The sequence below is a fragment of the Hyla sarda genome, chromosome 5, assembly GCF_029499605.1.
Source record: "Hyla sarda isolate aHylSar1 chromosome 5, aHylSar1.hap1, whole genome shotgun sequence".
NCBI lineage: Eukaryota > Metazoa > Chordata > Amphibia > Anura > Hylidae > Hyla > Hyla sarda.
The window spans coordinates 262,443,424-262,464,446 of record NC_079193.1 but is presented as its reverse complement, the minus strand read 5'-3'; the positions used below and the strand labels follow the sequence as shown (position 1 = coordinate 262,464,446).

General features: G+C 40.8%; 1 protein-coding gene across 15 annotated transcripts in view; it reads right to left on the bottom strand.

The window, feature by feature from the left end:
* EPB41L3 (erythrocyte membrane protein band 4.1 like 3) overlaps window positions 1-21,023 on the bottom strand; it is a 267,751-nt gene that overhangs the window by 51,547 nt on the left and 195,181 nt on the right. For 13 of the 15 annotated variants that reach the window (XM_056521616.1, XM_056521619.1, XM_056521621.1 and 10 more), the window contains exons 9-12: window positions 16,431-16,583; window positions 14,966-15,063; window positions 13,931-14,106; window positions 2,299-2,519 (exon numbers count right to left, since the gene is read on the bottom strand). In XM_056521616.1, the coding sequence (XP_056377591.1) occupies window positions 2,299-2,519; window positions 13,931-14,106; window positions 14,966-15,063; window positions 16,431-16,583 (648 nt within the window). The remainder of the gene's footprint in view (window positions 1-2,298; window positions 2,520-13,930; window positions 14,107-14,965; window positions 15,064-16,430; window positions 16,584-21,023) is intronic. The other 2 variants (XM_056521618.1, XM_056521624.1) reach the window with 1 other exon arrangement.

The following is a 21,023-nucleotide window of genomic DNA, read 5'->3' as shown; positions in this document are numbered from 1 at the left end:
GTCTAAGCGCCGGAGTACCCCTTTAAGATGATCTGCAAAGGAGAATGGCAGAAAATACCAAAATCTAAATGTGCAAGCCTTGTAGCAATATCTATAGGCCAGAAGGCTGTAACTGCTGCAAAAAAGGCGCTTCAACTAAGCACTCAGTAATGGGTCTGAATACTTATGGCAATGGAATATTTAAGTTTTTCCTTTTTATTAACCCCTTCAGGACATCAGTTTTTGTTTCATTTTTGCCCTTTTGTTTTTCCACTTCACCTTCTAAAAATCATAAAACTTTCAATTTTCTACTACAGACCCATATGAGGGATTGTTTTTTGCACCAGCAATTTTACTTTAATGACAAATACTAATAATTTGACCACAAAATCTACGAATAAATGAATACTAATAATAAAATATTTGTGGGGCAAAATTTAAAGAAAACACCATTTTGTAACTTTTGGGGATTTCCGATTCTACGCAGAGCACTTTTTGCTAAAATGATACCTTATCTTTATTCTGTAGGTCCATAGGATTAAAATGATACCCAACTTATACAGGTTTTATTTTGTTTTACTTCTTTTCAGAAATTATATTGTATGGAAATTATGTTTTAGAAAGTCCTCTTCTGACCCCCATAACTTTTTAATTTTTCCATATATGGGGCTATATGAGAGCTAATTTTTTTGCGCAGTGTGTCTAGCTTTAATCGGTACTTTTCATGGGACTTTTTTATCGCTTTATATACATATGACCAAAAATAAGCAATTTTGGACTTTGGTTATTTTTTACGTATACGCCACTGACCATACAGTTAAACCAACATTACATTTTTATAGTTCGGACAATTATGCATGTGGCGATACCTCATATGTTTATTTTTGTTTACATATTTATTTATTTTTTTAAATGGGAAAAGGTGGGCGATTCAAACTTATTAGGAAAGGGATTAAATCACATTTATTTTTATCATTTTAATACACAATTTAAAATCCCCACAGGGGACTATTACATGCAGTCTTCAGGTTACATACACTGTTCAATGCTATGCCATAGCATAACACTGATCAAGGCTATCAGTGCTCAATTGCTCCAGGCTTCCTGGAGCGTAGAGCCAGTGATCGGACGGCAAGGAGGCAGGTAAGGGCCCTCCTCAAAGAGCATTTTCACTACGGTGATCCCCATCAGCTCCGCTGAGCTGTCGGGATGTTTTTTTTAAACATTTTACATTCCCTGATCAACTTTGATTATGGTGTCTAAGGGGTTAATGCCAGGCATCACTGTGATAGACTATGTCTGGCATTAGCCACGGGTCCCGCCGATTCCTGAGCCTGCGTTGCAGGAGGGTAGCGGGACAAGGGCGTACTGGTACGCCCTTTGTCCTTAAGTGGCTAAATTAGCAAAGAATTCTAAAATCCTGTTTTCACTTTGTCATTATGGAGTCTTGAGTGCAGAATAATGGGGAAAAAAACATTTATTTTAGAAAATTTTAGAATGAGTCTGCAAAATAAATTTGAAAGAAAAAGAAAAGGTCTGAAAGCTTCCTGAATGCACAATTCATTATGTATTACTTTAGTGCTCATCTCTCTTTACTATATCGAGCAACATGCTCTAATCTAAGATAATAAAGAACAAAAAACATTTAAAGTGGATGTACAAGATTCATAAAAAATTGACCATGCTTATATTATGGGTTGTGTCTGGTGAACTGGGTTGAACTGTAATACCACACACAACCTGTGGAGAGGCAAAAAGAGAGCAGACATGCTTGTGTAATCCTGTACAACACTTAAATATATGCCAGAAAAACATCATTGTACTGATAACAAAAGCTCAGGCAATAGTGTAAATGATGTACAATGTAAATACTAATCTAAAACATTTATTTAAGGGGTACTCCAGCCATAATACATCTTATCCCCTATCCAAAGGATAAGGGATAAGATGACTGATTGCGTGGGGTCCCCCCGCAATCTGTCATTCACCACCTACCTTTGTGAGCTCTCCACAGCGCCGGGTGCTCCGAGTGTGTAGCGTGACGACCACGGGGCCAGAGTATCGTGACGTCACAACTCTGCCCCCATGTGACGTCACGCTCCGGAGCCTGATGTCACATTACACACTCTGAGCCTCCAGCGCTGCAGAAAGCTAATAAAGGTGGGTGCGCAATGACAGATAACGGGAGTCCCCAGCGGCGGGACGCACGCAATCAGTCATCTTATCCCTTATCCTTCGGATAGGGGATAAGATGTATTAGGGCCAGAGTACCCCTTTAAAAAAGAACAAAAACAAACAAAACAAAAAACCTGTAAGTACCTTAGTATCATGACGTATTGTAATTACAGTGGTGACAACTTCTACTTTCTTGTGTTTTTCTTCTTCCTCCTTTTTCTCTTCCTCAACTTTTTTCTCAGGGGTTACCGATGCAATCAAGTTTGTTTGGGATGCACCCTTTGTGGTGATGTATGGGCCAGTGCCCACCTCTGTGGCAGACACAGAATCCTTCATATACAAGTCATGGTTTTCATTCACTGATGCTAAAAGATGATATTTGGGAAAAATAACTGAGTATGGGATGGTCTATTTAAAGCAAGCAACCAAAAAGGGCTGAATATGCACAGATTGAGAAATAAATGGCAAACCCTTTACAATAGTTACATATGTGAAGATTGTCTATACAACTGCATGAATGTAAATAGTCAATTAGATTATACTACTCAAATACATACACTACATATAAGTATTAATGTTAGGCGGAAAGCTGCAGATCTGTTAGTTGATGAGGTGAGCAAGAACAACTTAAATGCAACTTATTAACTCTTAAGACTAAATTGTTACTGTGATTTAAAAAACAAAACAAAAAAAATTGTCTAATGTCATACAGACATGTCAAAAGTTTTGATTGGTTAGGGGCTTTATTGATCACTAGAACGAGTGGGGAAAAGCACTCAACTAGGCTCTTCCTGGTTCTCTACTCTCTGAATCAGATGGGCTCTACAGACTTTCTATAACATCAGTCTCCTGCAGGAAGGAATGAGATGGAAAGAGACGTGCTTAGCTGAGCACTTTTTCCTGTTCCTGAACGGTGGGGGTCTTGGCACACAGATCCTGACCGATCAAAACTTTTGGCATTTTTTTTTTTAAATCACAGTAACAAAAAAAAAAAAGCATTCTGTTTTCAGAATTATTAGACAGGCAAAAATAATGTGAATGTATATAGGCACAAGGTTAAGAAGTTTTCAAGACTTTTAATAGAGTATAATCACTGTAAAATGTATTAATCCAACATAATGTTTATTTCAAAGCTTCACCATTTTCAAACTGTTCATTGTCAATGAATGAGCATTCTTGTTTTTACATCAGAGTTTTCTACAAATTGTATTCAGTCTACGCAGTCATTTCTGAGCTAAACAACATGGACATTTTGCCCACAATGTAGCAAAGCCCAGATTAGTAAGGTCAATTTCAGACAAGCATAATACATGGATTTTTAAATCCCGACTTTGGATATAATGAACTCATAGATACATGTGGAGATAAATAAGACTGTGCATGTGCAATTTTTAACACATACCTTAGCAAAATCTGTAATATTCATTTATCATTTATCAAATGAAAAGCAAGTCTTTAACTAACAAGTTACATTTAGGTGATAAGTTACCTAGGCACCTTTTTATTACTGCATGAGAATGAAATATATTGGTAGAATAATGACATATCTGATCAGTCGGAAATATACCAAATTATAAATGTAGACTTGAAGGAAGGGATTTTTGATGTGGTTAGGAAACAACACCTTTTAAAATACCATAGACTTTGAAAGGTATGTTACATGCCACAAATGTATAAATAAATATTATTATTACTAGGTAACTACTTCCTATGCCTAAATTGTATCATCAGAACACTGAGTAGAATCAAGTATACACAAAGAAAGCAATGGGCTACAATGCTGTTCACTTGTTTGGTTTTTGTCAATTTTCACAACTAAAATTCCAGCTGAAAAGGGTAAGCTGAAAGTTATATGCATGCAGGGCAAAGTTTTACTAAAAGTTTCAGTAAGTATGGCCTGGTATACAAGATGTTTGGCACCTTATGGAATCTAATTCCCAATGTTTGCAAGCTGTGATTGCCCAAAAAGGCAGTCAAATCTGTTCCTAATCCAGTGATCACGAAGTGCATTTAAGAAAGATTAATATACTATGTACAGGGCCAATTGGATTTGACAAATAATGTAAAATGTTTATCCAAGGATCTTTTTTGTCACAAGTAGGGAGAGAGGTGTTTCTAATTTCCTCTTGGTCAACTTGCCATTATATGGAATAACATGTACATGTCTCCAATAGAGACAAAAAATATCATCCAAACTTAAACTTCTAATTTCTAATCTTATCCATTAACCTCTTATGGATGCAGGGCGTACGCGTATGCCCTGCTTCCCCGATCCTTAAGGACTTATCTGTACACCCTGGTCAAGTTTAACGTCTTTAAACCGTTCTCACCAGTGGAGAACGGGTTAAACCCGGTGGGTCTCACTGGGTTGCTACGGGCAGCCAGGACCCACAGCTAATCCAGAGCACGTCCGATCGGACCAATGCCCGGCATTAACCCTTTAGATGCTGCAATAAAAGTTGATTGCGGCGTCTAAAGCGAAAGTTAAAGAATCCCGGCAGCTCAGCGGAGCTGATCGGGAGTATCGCGACAAAATCGTGATGTTCCGATCACTTTTATTTTATTTTTTTTAAATAAAAGTTCATTAACCCCTTAAGGACTCAGCCCATTTGGACCTTAAGGACTCAGAAAATTTTATTTTTACGCTTTCGTTTTTTTTCCTCCTCCCCTTCAAAAAATCATGACTCTTATATTTTCATCCACAGACTAGTATGAGGGCTTGTTTTTTGCGCAACCAGTTGTCCGTTGTAATGCCATCACTCACTTTACCATAAGATGTATGGCGCAACCAAAAAAATACTATTTGTGTGGGGAAATTAAAAAGAAAACCGCAATTTTGCAAATTTGTTTTTTGAAGGTTTTGTTTTCACGCCGTACAATTTATGGTAAAAATGACATGTGTTTTTTATTCTCTGGGTCAATACGATTAAAATGATACCCATGATTACACACTTTTCTATTACTGTTGCGCTTAAAAAAAAATCACAAACTTTTTAACCAAATTAGTACGTTTAAAATCCCCCTATTTTGAAGACCTACAACTTTTTAACTTTTCTGTATAAGCGGTGCTATGAGGGCTCATTTTTTGCGCTGTGATCTGTACTTTTTATTAATACCATATTTGCTTATACAAAACTCTTATTAAATTTTTTATTAATTTTTTTTGGAATAAAATGTTATAAAAAAGCAGCTATTTTGGACTTTTATTTTTTATTTTTTACGTTCACGTCGTTCAACGTACGGGATCATTTACATATTATTTTAATAGTTCGGATATTTACGTACGCGGCGATACCAAATATGTTAATAAAATAGTTTTTACACTTTTTGGGGGTAAAATAGGGAAAATGGGACAATTTACGTTTTTATTGGGGGAGGGGTTTTTTCTAATTTTTTTACTTTTATTTTTACACTCTTATAGTCCCCATAGGGGACTATTTATAGCAACCATTCGATTGCTAATCCTGTTCAGTGCTATGTATAGGACATAGCACTGATCAGGGTTATCGGTCATCTTCTGCTCTGGTCTGCGGGAAGGCAGATCAGAGCAGAAGACTCCCGGAAGACAGCGGAGGCAGGTGAGGGGACTTCCATCTGCCGTGCAGGATGATCGGATCGCCGCAGCAGCGCTGCGGGCGATCCGATCGTCCTGTTAAGTGACCGCGATGCTGCAGATGCTGTGATCTGTATTGATCACGGCATCTGTGGTTGTAATGGCGGACATCCGCGGGATCGCGGGTGTCCGCCATTACCGGCGGGTCCCTGGCTGCGATCCACAGCCGGGACCTGCCGTGCATGATGCCGGCATTGCTCCGATGCCCACGGTTATGCTCAGGATGTAAATGTACGTCCTGGTGCGTTAAGTACCACATCACCAGAACGTACATTTACGTCCTGTGTCGTTAAGGGGTTAAGGACACAGCTCATTTTCACCTTAAGGACCAGAGCGTTTTTTGAAAATCTGACCACTGTCACTTTAACCCCTTAAGGGCCGAGCGTTTTTCTGTGTTTGCACTTTCGTTTTTCCTCCCTACCTTTTAAAAATCATAACCCTTTCAATTTTGTACCTAAAAATCCATATGATGGCTTATTTTTTGCACCACCGATTCTACTTTGTAATGACATCAGTCATTTTACCCAAAAATATATGGCGAAACGCCATTTTGTAACTTTTGGGGGCCTCCATTTCTACGAAGTACATTTTTCGGTAAGAATCACACCTTATCTTTATTCTGCAGGTCCATACGATTAAAATGATACCCTACTTATATAGGTTTGATTTTGTCGTACTTGTGGAAAAAAATCATAACTACATGCAGAAAAATGTATACATTTAAAATTGTCATCTTCTGACCCCTATAACTTTTAAATTTTTCTGCACTCGGGGCGGTATTGGGGCTAATTTTTTGTGCTGCGATCTGAAGTTTTTAGAAGTACCATTTTTGTATTGATCTGATGCTATTTTGGACTTTTGAATTTTTTTGCGCCATTGACCGTGGGTTAAATTAACGATATATTTTTATAATTCGGACATTTCCACACGTGGCGATATCACATGTTAATTTTTATTTACAAAGTTGGGTTTTTTTGATTGGGAAAAGGGGCATGATTCAAACTTTTATTAGGGAGGGTTTAAATGATCTTCATTAACTTTTTTTTCACTTTTTTTTTGCAGTGTTATAGCTCCCATACTGATCTTTTACATTGATCTTTATTATCCCACAGGATAACATAGATCAATGATTCTGCCACTTGACTGCTCATGCCTGGATCTCAGGCACTGAGCAGTCATTCGGCGATAGGACACCATGAGGCAGGTAAGGGGACCCGCCTCTTGTCCTACAGCTTGTCCTACAGCAATCCCAAACAGCCCCCTGAGCTAACCGTCAGAAGTTTAGTTTCACTTTAGACGCGGCGATCAACTTTGAACGGCGCGTCTAAAGGGTTAATAGTGCGCGGCACCGCGATCAGTGTCGTGCGCTATTAGCCACAGGTCCCGGCCGTTGCTAGGTGCCGGGACCGACCCACTGGGATGCGGGGCCACGCCGTGGCCCCTGCGTTATAGTAAGGGAGAGGACTGGTACTTCCTTGGTCCTTAAGGGGTTAAGCATTAATAACTCTGGAATGCTTTTACTTTTTATTTTGATTCAAGACAGTTTTTTCGTGACATATTCTACTTTATGTCAGTGGTAAATTTTTGTTGATACTGGTATTTCCTGGTGAAAAATTCGAAAATTTAAAAATTTTTTTTTAACTTTGATACTCTTTGCTTATAAGGAAAATAGACATACCAAATAAATTATATAGTGATTCACATATACAATACATCTACTTTATATCTGCATCATAAAGTTGACATGTTTTTACTTTTGGAAGACATCAGAGGGCTTCAAAGTAATTTTTCACAAAATTTTCAAAATCAGAATTTTTCAGGGACCAGTTCAGTTTTCAAGTGGATTTGAAGGGCCTTCTTATTAGAACTACCCCATAAAAAAAACTGCACCCCTCAAAGTATTCAAATTGACATTCAGAAAGTGTGTTAACCCTTTAGGTGTTTAACAGGAATAGCAGCAAAATGAAGGAGAAAATTCATAATCTTCGTTTTTTACACTCGCATGTTCTTGTAGACCCAGTTTTTTCAATTTTTACAAGGGGTAAAAGGAGAGAAATCCCCATAAAATTTGAAACCCAATTTCTCTTATGTGGATGTCAAGTACTCTGAATGTGCACTACAAGGCACAGAAGGGAAGGAGGGACAATGGGATTTTGGAGAGTGGATTTTTCTGAAATGGTTTTTGGGGGGGCATGACACATATAGGAAGCCCCTATGGTGCCAGAACAGCAAAAAATAAAAAATAAAATAAAAAAAAACCCACATGGCAAACTATTTTGGAAATTATACCTCCCAAAGGAACGTAACAAGGGGTCCAGTGAGCCTTAACACCCCACAGGTGTTTGACGACTTTTTGTTAAAGTTGGATGTGTAAATTATTTTTTCCACTAAAATGCAGCCCCCCCATTTTACATTTTTACAAGGGGTAAGAGGAGAAAATGCCCCCCAAAATTTGTAACCCCATCTCTTGGATGGACGTCAAGTGCTCTGCTGGCACACTACAATGCTCAGAAGAGAAGGAGTCACACTTGGCTTTTGGAAAGCAACTTTTGCTGAAATGGTTTTTGGGGGGACATATTGCATTTAGGAAGCCTCTATGGTGCCAGAACAGTAAAAAAAAAAAAAAGCCAATTCCAGACACATTCTCTCTCCAAAAGCCCAATGGCGCTCCTTCTCTTCTGAGCATTGTAGTGCGCCACAGAGCACTTTACGTCCACACATGGGGTATTTCCATACTCAGAAGAAATGGTGTTTTCCTATTACCCCTTGTGAAAATGAAAAATTTGGGATAACCCCAGCATTTTTGTGAAAAAATACAAATTGCTCATTTTCATGTCCAATTTTAACGAAAATTATTCAAACACCTGTGGGGTGGTACATTCCGTGAGGGGTGTAGTTTCCAAAATGCGGTCATATGTGGGTGTTTTTTTTTTTTTGCGTTTATGTCAGAAACGTAACGATCAGCCACCCCAGGTCAAATCACTTCAAATGTACATGGCACTGTCACTCCTGAGCCTTGTTGCGAGCCCGTAGAGCATTTTACGCCCCACATATGGGGTATTTCTGTACTCTGGAGGAATTGTGTTACAAATTTTGGGTGTCTTTTTTTCCTTTTACCTCTTATGAAAATGAAAAGTATGTGAAGTGTAAAAAATTTTTTTTTTTTTTTTTTTTTTTTTTTTTACAATTACATGCTGGAGTAGATCCCAACTTTACCTTTTCTTTAGGGATAAAATGAGAAAAAGCCCCCCCAAAATTTGTTAGGCAATTTCTCCAGAGTACGAAATACCCCATAAGTGGCCCTAAACTGTTGCCTTGAAATACAACAGGGTTCCGAAATGAGAGAGCGCCATGTGCATTTGAGGCCTAAATTAGGGATTTGCATAGGGACAGACCTGGATGCAAAAATGACACTTGCCTCCGATACTAAAATTACCCTACGGCAGTGTTTCCCAAACAGGGTGCCTCCAGCTGTTGCAAAACTCCCAGCATGCCTGGACAGTCAATGGCTGTCCGACAATACTGGGAGTTGTTGTTCTGCAACAGCTGGAGGCTCCGTTTTGGAAACCCTACGTTTTTCATTTTTATTGGGGGGGGGGGGGATAAATGTGTAGGTGTATATGTAGTGTTTTACCCTTGTGTAGGTGTAGTGTAGTGTAGTATTTTTAGGGTACATTCACACAGGCTGGGGTTTACAGAGAGTTTCCGTTGGGAGTTTGAGCTGCAGCGGAAAAATTTGCTGCATCTCAAACTTGCAGCGAGAAGCTCACTGTAAACCCCCGCCCGTGAGAATGTACCCTGTGGGTTTGCACGGGGTGCCTGCTGAATCATTTCAATTCATTTTGTTTCGCCGCAGATTATATTCTAAAATAAGTGATGTCATTACAAAGTACAATTGGTTATGCAAAAAACAAGCCCTTATATGGGTCTGTAGGTGCAAAATTTAAAGCGTTATGATTTTTAGAAGGGAAGGAGGAAAAATCGAAAATGCAAAAACGAAAATTTGCTGAGTCTTTAAGATGAAAATAGTCCCTAAAGGGTTAAACAATTGTGCGCTTTTAAGACATATGGCTAATTAAATAGATATGACTTAACTTTATAATGTGCAATACATTAACATTTTGATCCCACTGATGATCTTGAAAACATTTGCCTATATATTAACACAATTAGGAAGATTTATCAAAATTTGTGTGGAAGAAAAGTTGACCAGTTGCCCATAGCAACCAGATGGCTTCTTTAACCCCTTAACGACCACGGACATAAATGTACGTCCTGGTTTGGCGGGACTTCCCGCACCAGGACGTACATTTACGTCCTGTGTATGATCGTGAGCATCGAGAGGGTGCTCGTGTCCTACATGGCAGGAGACGCCAGGCCAGAACCATCCCGGGGAGAGGGTAGAAATCAACCCCATGGAACACAGAACTAGACCAAGGGCGAGCCCGGCTGGAAAACAAAAATGTAAAAGGGCACAACAAGAGAGCCTGTCCAGATTTGACTGATTCAAGAGAACATGGCAGAGAAAAAACACCAGGAAGAGCAGCGTACGACTGAGCAGAAAGTGAGCTCAGAAGGTGGAAACCTGAACAACACTGGAAAAATTCTCTAGAGGGGAAAACGGCTCTAGAGAGGGCTGGAGCATAAGAGCAATGACCAAAACATCTGGAGACCCAAAACCCCTGTCCCAGGGGCCCGCCATGAGCACCCAGAAGGCGAAAGTAGCTAGAAAGGTGTAATCCGGATGACCCGAACACCCCCCATCCTGGGAGTACATGGGCCCCGAAGGAGACAGACATGGGAACTGGAGGTTCCTGAATCACCTGGAAGATTTACACAGAAGTATAAACAGTCAAGAAGGAGCGAAAGACCCTAAAAAGAAGCATCCCAGAACACCACAACGGCCAACATGGTAAGTTGGAGGTGCCTGCAGCTCCTCAAAGACTTGTACCGGAAGGGGAAGGAAAGCCAACGGCCGCGACATGCTCCAGGAGACAAACTTGGGTGTCGAGACAAGCAGAAGTGTGGTACAGAAGGACTGCCCACAATGGAATCACTGAGGGCCAAAGAACCAGGAGGGCCAACCCAAAAAAGGAAGGCACACTACAGCAGTCTAGGATAGTGTCTAATACTAACCAGTGTTGGACCCTAGTGGTCCGAGGAGACCCAAGCACTCCAAAGCAACATCCCGTCAGGATGGAACAGAGGGGAAAAAAACTAAAATTCACCCAGCAGAGACCCCCGGTACGGGGCACAGGGAGGTCACTCTAGGAGACAGTGGTGTCAGTGTCGCACAATCGACACAGTCAAGGAGAAATCCCAGGGAGATACATCAAGGGATGCGGAGAGCAATGGCAGGACCCAAACAACAGGCAGTGGCTAAACTGGCTGATGCTGAGCCATATATCAGTGCGGAAACTCCTCCAACAGAGGAGAGTGCCAAGGCTGCAGGAGCAACAGTAGAGAACAAACAACAACAACAAAAAAACTGGAGAGAGAGACCTCCATCTAAGCAGAAGATAGCGCTCAGCGAAATAATCCCCCTAGCGGAGGGGAAAAACAAGGGGTGGCCGAGAGAGAGAAAAAAAACCCCGGCACAGACCACACCAGCCCCTGATCCCGTTCCCCCTGTAGAGGAGGAATTGACAAGTGCACCAGGCACGCTCGAAGCAGGGAAATGCCGCCCTATGCCCACTCCCCCACCTCCAAAAGAGCGACCAGCCGGGGTGGGGAATAGAACCCCATTTTACTAATGTAAGAGGGGACGGAGATATATACCGAGACGCCGACAGCAACACGCTCGTCGGCACCTGTGAGGGGAAGGTTGGCGGAGCTGTGTCTTCCCCACACCAGAAAGGCTGCAGGAGATGAGAGAAATGGGTCCCACTCTGAAAGCGAAAGGGAGCAAAGCTCCGAGTCCCCATCCATCTGGGTAGGAGAGGGAGAGCAGCGGTGCCCGCAGGCTAGAAGACTACGGCCCCGAACCAGGTAGTCAGAGGATGTATACAGCCTCTGACATCCCTGGTAAAAATAAACACACCTGTGGCACGCCAGACTGGAGAGCTTGCTGCGGGGAGGCGGAGCTAAGCTCCGTAAGGAGAGGCACAGATTCTCCCCTGTCGGCGCTCTGAAGGCAGCGCCGCCAGAGCAGGGTGAGAGTCTCCCTACAGTTGAACTCCAGATTCCCGCTCTGACTCCTGCCGGCCAGCACAGCGCCGGAGCAGAAGAGAGCAGTGACTGTGGCACAATAAGTACAGGGAGCTGCCGCAAAAGCCGGCGGCTGCCCTGGACATAACAGACAGGAGAGACTTCAAGTGAGAGCCCAGACCCCATTAAAGATCAGGCCAATGACCCCCTAAAACTGCCCCAAAAGACACACGGGCACATATTAACCCCATAATTCCTGTGTCGGAAGGGAGGAGGGGGTGGGACATACTCACCCAGGGACTCCATCTTCATATACTCACCTAGAGATGTCTTCAGCCAGCTTTTAAGTCACCTGCATCACGTCAGGCTGCGACAGCGGGACGAGCAGGGAAATAGGGGGACCTGGACCCAAGAAGCAATCCAGGCACTGGCTGTTGGCGGGAAGGGGTTAACGGTGCATTCATTAATGTCCCGTGCCCCTTCGCCACATATGGGGGAACAGGTAGCGCCATGCTCCTGAACCCCCACCTGAAAAAAGGAAACAAAAGGGAGTAAAGAACCTAACTAAACAGAACTTACTAAAAAATAATTAAAAAAAGACCAGTTCTTTGGAGCTCCCATACCTGTGTCTTGCCTCCTGCTGACACTAGCTAAAACTGATTACCTCACTTCCAGTGGGAGGGTATATCCTGCCATGGAGGAGCTGACTTTTTTTTTCTTTCTAGTGTCAGCGTCTCCTAGTGGCAAGAAAAATACCATCAGTAAGGTGTCCCCCAATGAAGAGCGACCGAGAAACCGTGTTTTCTAACCAGGGGGCCTACAGCTGTTGAAAAATTGAAGCAGGACAGGCTCCCTCTGATCACCTGACTAATGATGTCAGGTCTCAGCGCACTGCAACCTGGGAAATCCCTAGACATGAGTAATTTTGTATGCTGTTAAAAATAAATATTGGGGCGATAATCACAGAAGAATTGTGACACCACCGTCACACACGTACAGACACTATATTATTAACTACACTAACTTTACAGCCCTAGTAGCAACGTCAAATAAAAAAAAATCCTGGAATACCCCTTTAATTTTTAAAAAATTTAAAAGATAAAAAAAAGCAATCTGATTGGTTGCTATGGGCAACTGGCCAGCTTTTCTTCTACACAGGTTTTGATAAACCTCCCCCAATGTTACCAATATAAGTGCTGGGGTCTAAAACTCTATTCCTTATTATTGACCCATGTAAACGGCCGAGCAGTCACCGAACTACCAAATGCTCATTGATAGGACAATTGCATATTTAGTGTAAGCATCGCTTGTCTGCAGCACATCTCACCTCAAATAAGGTATGTGCTACATACAATAATGGAAGTGAATGAGTTCACAAACAATAGTTCAGTCATTTGTGAGGTCATTGTTAATAGGACATAATCTGCTTCAGCATCATATAAAACATCCCTGCAGGATGATTTTGCTAGCCATCACCTTGTCTCATCAAGCCCCTTACATACTGCCTCAAAAAGCTAAATGAGCCATAAAGTTATGCCCATTCTGGTATGATGGTATTCATAAGGTAGGTACACATGATTAATAATAAAAAGAAAAAAGCCTAACTGTCCCAATTAACACAAATTACATATAGACATATATTAAAGAAATCAAGTGTAAGTGTGGCTGAAAAAAGAATGTAAGAACCTGACACATGTGAACGCACAGACAATGCAGATAGCGGGAATTATATATATTATGTAATAATCAGAGTCAGAACGCACCCCTTTTTATGGGCGTAATCTGACGCTTTAAAGCAAAAGCATGAACTTTACTACTTAAATGCAGAGTGTAGGAGTCATGAGTGGGTGTCCTTTGTTCATTTAATTGTGATACTGTCACATAGGGTAAGAAAATGATAACTGCTTCAAAATTTTCAGCTCTAATTAAACTATATAAGAGTAAAATGTCTTTGCTCTGCTCTTAGATATGGTTTAACATCTTATTACATATGTAATTCAAGTACATGATTCCTACCTCCATCTAAGCTTCGGGACATTGTATAACGTTTGCTAGAAGAACGTTCAAAATAGGGTGCGGGCCTATCAATCAGTGCACTTGCTCTTCTCGTCTGAGCTTGCGTCCTCCCACTGTAGCGGAACTTCGACCCTAAGGTAAGGAATTTTTTGGGAGGTGCCTCTGGCAAAAGCAGCCTATAACATGGATATATATTGGAATATAAAGAAATGACAACACATCAGTAAATAAAGAGGTTTTCGTTTTTAACAGGACAAATTAAGCTTGGTCTTGGATTAGACATGTCTTAAAACAAAGAGTCAGACAAGATCAACGTGCACATCTTGATTAAAGAATCATTTGACAAGCAAATTTCAGTCTGTGTGTCCATATTTTGCATCAATGCAAAATATAGCCTTAGGGTCTTTTCACATGTGCATATTTTTGCTGTAACAGATTTCGCTGCCCATTGACGTCAATTGGCAGCAAACTGCAACAAAAATAAGGACGCGCGAGCTGACCCTTTGGACATATTTACATGCACAGTATCCTGTGCCTATTTGATGCACAAGATTTAAAGCTGCAGATTTAAAGCTGTGTTCAGTCATTTAGTTTACATTGAAATCTGCAGCATAAAATCTGTAGTTCTAAATCCTGTGCATCAAATATACGCACGATACTGTACATGTGAATACACCCTTAAGGTAGGGTCACAAATGCCATATTTTGCTGAGTGTTTGCTGCTGCGTATTTTCCTACTCATTGAAGTCAATGGGTAGCAAAATCAGTTGTGTATTTTGTTACCCATTGACATAAATTATGCGCTGGATACTCTACATGTGAATAGATTATAAAGGAGAATTATATCTAGACAATGTATTTTAATACACTTACTTTTGAACATCTATTGCTTCATGTATATAATTTAGAACCGGTGCTCTATGTAAGAAATGGTAAAGCTCATAAAATAAAGCAATGACTTCAAACCTGCAAATAATACTATACCAGGAAAAGTCAAAACAAAATACAACATGTAAAATAAACTATTTGGTATACCTAAAGAAAGTATGATGTTCCACACATACTTTCCATAAGCGTTTGGCAGCCCGGTGGTTTGGCAACTTGAAACCAATGGTGCTTTCAAACTGTTCAAACTGAAAGGAATACAAATATTTTACAGTCAGTTAAATATGCAATAATAAAATTTAGTTTATAAAGAACCTGCATTAGCAATGAGAATACTAATATACTGCTTGCCTGGCCAATTAAAGAAGATCTCCAACCCAGAGTATAGTTGGCAATATGTTTGTAAACCAGAAGGCAAAGCACAAGGCGAAATTTGGTAATTTTTTTAAAATAAAAAATATATTGTCTTTTTTTTTAATTATATAGGATGGATCATTTTGGAAAAATAGTAAAAAAGGAAGAAACAGCAATATTAATTGTCAACACTGAATTAGCTGCTTATAATCTCATGATGGTCACATCTAGAGATAAGCGAACTTACAGTAAATTTGATTCGTCACAAACTTCTCGGCTCGGCAGTTGATGACTTTTCCTGCATAAATTAGTTCAGCTTTCAGGTGCTCCCGTGGGCTGGAAAAGGTGGATACAGTCCTAGGAGACTCTTTCCTAGTAATGTATCCACCTTTTCCAGCCCACCGGAGCACCTGAAGGCTGAAATAATTTATGCAGGATAAGTCATCAACTGCCGAGCCGAGAAGTTTGTGACGAATCAAATTTACTGTAAGTTCGCTCATCTCTAGTCACAGTCAACTTGTTCAATCAATATTAAGTGACACTTTTCTATGAAGCTAATTCAAACAACAACCAATATGGCTGCATACTCTAACATCTGCTATAACGTGATCATAATAAAGGGTTGTTCCCATTATTTCAAGCGGTCCATAAGAAATAGGAGTTTTTCCATATCATTCTGTAGCCATCAGGTGCCCAGATTCCATCAGTGTTTTTATTTTCTATTTGATTGACTACCTGTATTCTTCAATGAATAATCAGATGCACAGAAACTTTATTGCAAATTGGGTTGGGCATAGGCTAAAGGGGTGGGTGATTAGGAGCCTCATAATCACATTCACCTGAACATGATTCACACCCACTTAGCCTTCTAAACACACATCTGACAATTCAGTAAAAAGAATAGCTAGTCAACCAAAAGAGTAAAATTCCTTTATTTCAGGAACAAAAGGAAAAACATATAAGTAAAATAAGGGCACCCAAGAAGACTAAAAAAATTATATATATCAAACCTTAAACTCTTCCCTTCATAGCAATATTGATTATATCAATGGCAATTATATAGTTGAAGTACAACCAGTCATTTCCATTTACCCTATTCTTATATTCTTATGTCTGGTCAGATTTTGCATATTTTACTTCAATTAATATTTTATTATGTTAACTGAAAGTATAATTTTACACATTAAACAGAAACATCTGTGTAAAATGTTTTGATAGGAGAGGAAAAAATAGCACTTCCTGTTTTATCTGTTTAACTTACCTCCCCTGGGCGGATCTTGATGTAAAAATTATTCCTTTTATATGAAATTTTTAGGACCTTAGGCCAGGCAAACCGGTTTATCCGTAGTCTATCTCGATATATCAATAAACCACTGGCACAAACACCCAGCATAATTTCGACTCCTTCAGAATCCTGTAAAAGAGAATATGAACTAGGACAGAATATGCCAACATTTAGCGTAATTATCACCCGTTGAGATTTAGTAATGGCAATAGCCCTGGGGTCTAGAACTTTCCCTCAATGTTGCCCTACAATATAATGTAAAGAAAAGAAAATGCTGTGTTTTAGTGACATATGTTATGTAGCTTTAGACATCTTATACCTCTTATGAACTGAAAATGATCAAACCCCCACGGGTAAAGCGGTGTGCACTTCTACCGATATACATTTAGGGGTATATGCAGAGCGTTGCACCCTTGTGTCTAGTACAGACACAAGGGTGCAATGCTCTGCACATACCCCCATGTGTATAGTAGTGTAAGTGTGTACTAGATGTACACTGCTATACACATGGTAGTATGTGCAAAGCATTGCATCTTAGGGTCTGTACTACAGACACAGGGGTGAAATTGCTCTGCACACACTGTTATACACATAGGGGTATATGCAGAGCATTGCACCTGTGTCTGTAATACAGACACAGGGGTGCAATGCTCTGCACATACTACCATGTGTATAGCATTGTGTATGTAGTACACACTTACACTACTATACACATGGGGGTATGTGCAGAGCATTGCATCCTAGTGTCTATAGATGACACTAGGTTGCAATGCTCTGCAGATACCCCCCATGTGTGTGTCAATAAGCAATGCGGCAGTAACAGGGGCAGGGCGCATTAAACTGCAGGAAACTGTCCTACCGGCAGGAAGTGTAGAGCGTCCACAAGCGGCGGGGGATGGGAGGAGTTCAGAGAAGCAGCCGCACACGTGATTGGTGAGCAGTGGGTAGCGGAGGGTGGGACAGGGACTAAACTAACTTAGAGGCTGCAGCGGTGCGGACTAGCGTCTGACCGCGCGCCAGCAGCAGTGTTATCACAGCCGGAACCCGGACAACGAATCGGACGATTATTCGATAACGGGATTCGTCGACAACGAATACAGTTATTTAATTTTATTGATAACATCGATTAATCGTTGCAGCCCTACCCTGGACACATAGGTTCATGCCACATGGAGTGCTACAAGACACAGCTCTCGTACACATACACTGCACGTGCATGAGCATCACAGGACCTGGATAGATTTGTATCTCCTAAAAGTAAGCAAGTAAGCAAGCAGAGATATTGAAAGCCATTATTGAAATTGAAAGTAATCGTTCATTGAACAATAAAAATTTTTTTTAATTTGTTGAATCTTATGAGCTGCTCAGCGTTTGGAACCAACTGTTCCGAACGCTGGAGCTTGTGACATCATAGCCCTGCCCCCTCATGACGTCGCGCCCAGCCCCCTCAATGAAAGTCTATGGGAGGGGGCGTGATGGCTGTCACGCCCCCTCCCATAGACTTGCATTAAGGGGGAGGGGCGTGACATCATGAGAGGCTGGGACTATGATGTCACAAGCTCCCGATGCTGACTCCAGCGTTCGGAACAGTTTGTTCAAAACGCTGAGCAACGGAGTAGCCCTTTAACTATGTTTCGGCCATACATTCTGTGAGATTGTTTGGAACACTTGCCCGAGATGCATCAATCTGTCATTTATTCCCATAAAAAAAAATTGACAATCACCCAGTATCCATTTATAGGTACGGTTGAGGTAAAGATAAACCAACATACGCAGGCAAAATATATACCAGAGAAAAAAAAAAAAAAAACTCTTTTGGTAAACATCTGTCTCATGAAAGCCTAAGGGCACAAACAGTAAATGTGCAGGGAAAACAGTGTGAATCTTGCCCTTTTTTTTTTTTTTTTTTGCGCTGTAGGGGGTTGGGGGCAAAAAAAACAGCTCTGCTTGTGACAATATATATATTTTTTTTTACTGAATTGAATTAGTCTATTGCATAAAACAAAGGTCTGACAGTGACAAAACATTAGATTTAATGAAAGTAATACTTTCTTCGCCGACAGCATTTTTCTTTTGCACAGTTAATTTAGAGGTTCACTCTGAATGATTAAGATAACGTAATATAACAAGAACTACTTAATTAATCTTCAGAGATCCGGCCTTTTAGTGATTTTCCACAGAAATGGGATTGGAGCTGTACGTCTTACAACACTGTCTGAGAATAAGAGCCATGGCTGTAAAATAACCCTCACTTATCACCGTCCCTGTGGTGCACAGGAAGCAGTGCAGGACTGCAGCATCCAAAGCTGATCAATACAAGGATACAATGGTACAGCCAGCCATTATTAAGATGCACATCCATCCTAGCGTCTCTGTTGTAAAACAACAATTTCCTATCAATTCGATATACCTCGTAGAACTCGGTAACTAAGGAACAATCCCAGACTATGCTTTAAAAAGCCTTTAATCGAGTACCAAGACAGATTAATATTATTATTGGATGCGCTGTCTGTGATCCAATAAGCCATGGGACTGGTAGCAGCAAATTATGTACATACAAATGAAATAAATATTAAAATATTTAGAGCTGGTCATTTGCACACTATATAATAATGTCTGTGGGGAGGCAGGCCATTATAAAATGCTACACCAGCAAGCAGAAGCTAGACTATAGCGAGTAAGCTGTAACAGTTTAAAGGCTTCTTATCATGTGCCAGTTAAAGCAATTTGAGCACCTGTCAGCTCTACTTAGTTCACTAAAGTCAACTATAAATCCAAAAGCTAAAAATGTAAATACCATTAGAAGAAATAAAACCAGCTATCCATTGTCACCAACCTGTTAATGGGACTCTCGCATTTATCCAGGGGTGCGGAAATTTTATAAAAAACTACTTGTCCACGGGACTAAAATGGAGCAAAATCTACTTGTCCCTCAAGACGATCCACTTGTCCTGGGCAAGTTTCGCTTTTTCCTCCCGCCCTATAATAGTTATAACTAACTACTATAATAATACCTTTTAATTGTTCCATAATATATGCTCCGAAACAAAAAAATATTGGTGAAGTGAAATAGTAAAAGATAATTTAGCAAATTTGGTGGTTTTCTTTTCTACACCATTTACTTTGTGGTTGAGATAAAATGTTATTTTGGTACTTTAGGCCACCTGATTACAGCAATACCAGATTTGTATAGTTTCTGTCATGTATTACAAATAAATAAATAAAAAAACTCAACTTTTTAGATTTTTTTTTAATCGCCATTTTCTGAAGCCTGAAGCCTATTTTTTTGCGAGGCTGTATGAGGGCAAATTTTTTCGTGCCATAATCTGCTTTTTGTATTGGTACCATTTTGGTATTGATCTGACTTTTTAATCTCTTTTAAAGGGGTACTCCGCCCCTAGACATCTTATCCCCTATCCAATGGATAGGGGATAAGATGTCTGATCGGGATCTCGGCTGCGGCACCCCGCTATCATTACTCGCAGACTCGCTCCATGCGTACTGACCAGCGATACAGGGGCCGGAGCATGGTTACATCACGGCTCCGCCCGCTTGTGATGTCACGGCCCACCCCTTAATGCAAGTCTATGGGAGAGGGCGTGATGGCTACCACGCCCCCTCCCATAGACTTGTATTGAGGGGGCGGGCCGTTACGCCACGAGCAGGCGGAGCCGTGATGTAACGATGCTCCGGCCCCTGTATTGCCCGTCATTACGCACGGAGCGAGTCTGCTCTGTGCAGTAATGATAACGGGGAGCCGCAGCTGAGATCCCGGGGGTCCCCAGCAGCGGGACCCCTGCGATCTGATATCTTATCCCCTATCCTTTGGATAGGGGATAAGATGTCTAGGGGCGGAGTACCCCTTTAACTTTTTTTTCTGGGATATTATAAAAATTGCAATTCTGTGTTTTTTTTTTGTTGTTTTTTTTTATATTTACATAATTTTCCATACGGGATACATAATGTTATGTTTAATATTTCGTACAATTGTGCATGCAGCGATACCAAATATATTTATTTTTATTATGTTTACATGTTTTTATATAGGAAAAGGGGGTGATTTAAACTTTTAATATGGAAGGGGTCAAACTTTTATTTTAAAAAATTTGTGTTTTTTTTTTTTTTTTTTTTTACACTTTACTAGTCCCTTAGGGGACTTTTAGGTGGAATCATTAGGACTCCTCATACAGATCAATAGAGTTCTATCGAACTACATTAATCTGTGTGCTCTGCGATCCATTGATAGAGCCTAGTCCAGCCAGGCTCTATCAATGACCAAGCCACGGACACCAGGGAGCAGAGGTAAAGCCCTGTGGCTACCTCTATAGTGGATCGCGATCCCCCACAATCTAACTCACTAGCCCATCAGGGAGCATTCACATGTTTTGACAGCGGCAATGTAAAGGGTTAATAGCCAGTCGTGGTGCTGGCTATTAGCGGCGGCTCTGAGCGCCGTCATGCTTGTCGGGGACTTTCAGGTCCGGCCCTGCTTGCCCGAAGCAGGGTTAAGGGCCTGAAAATTTCACCTGCATGGCGCCCGGAACTGCCTGTACCGGGCGTTGGATGATA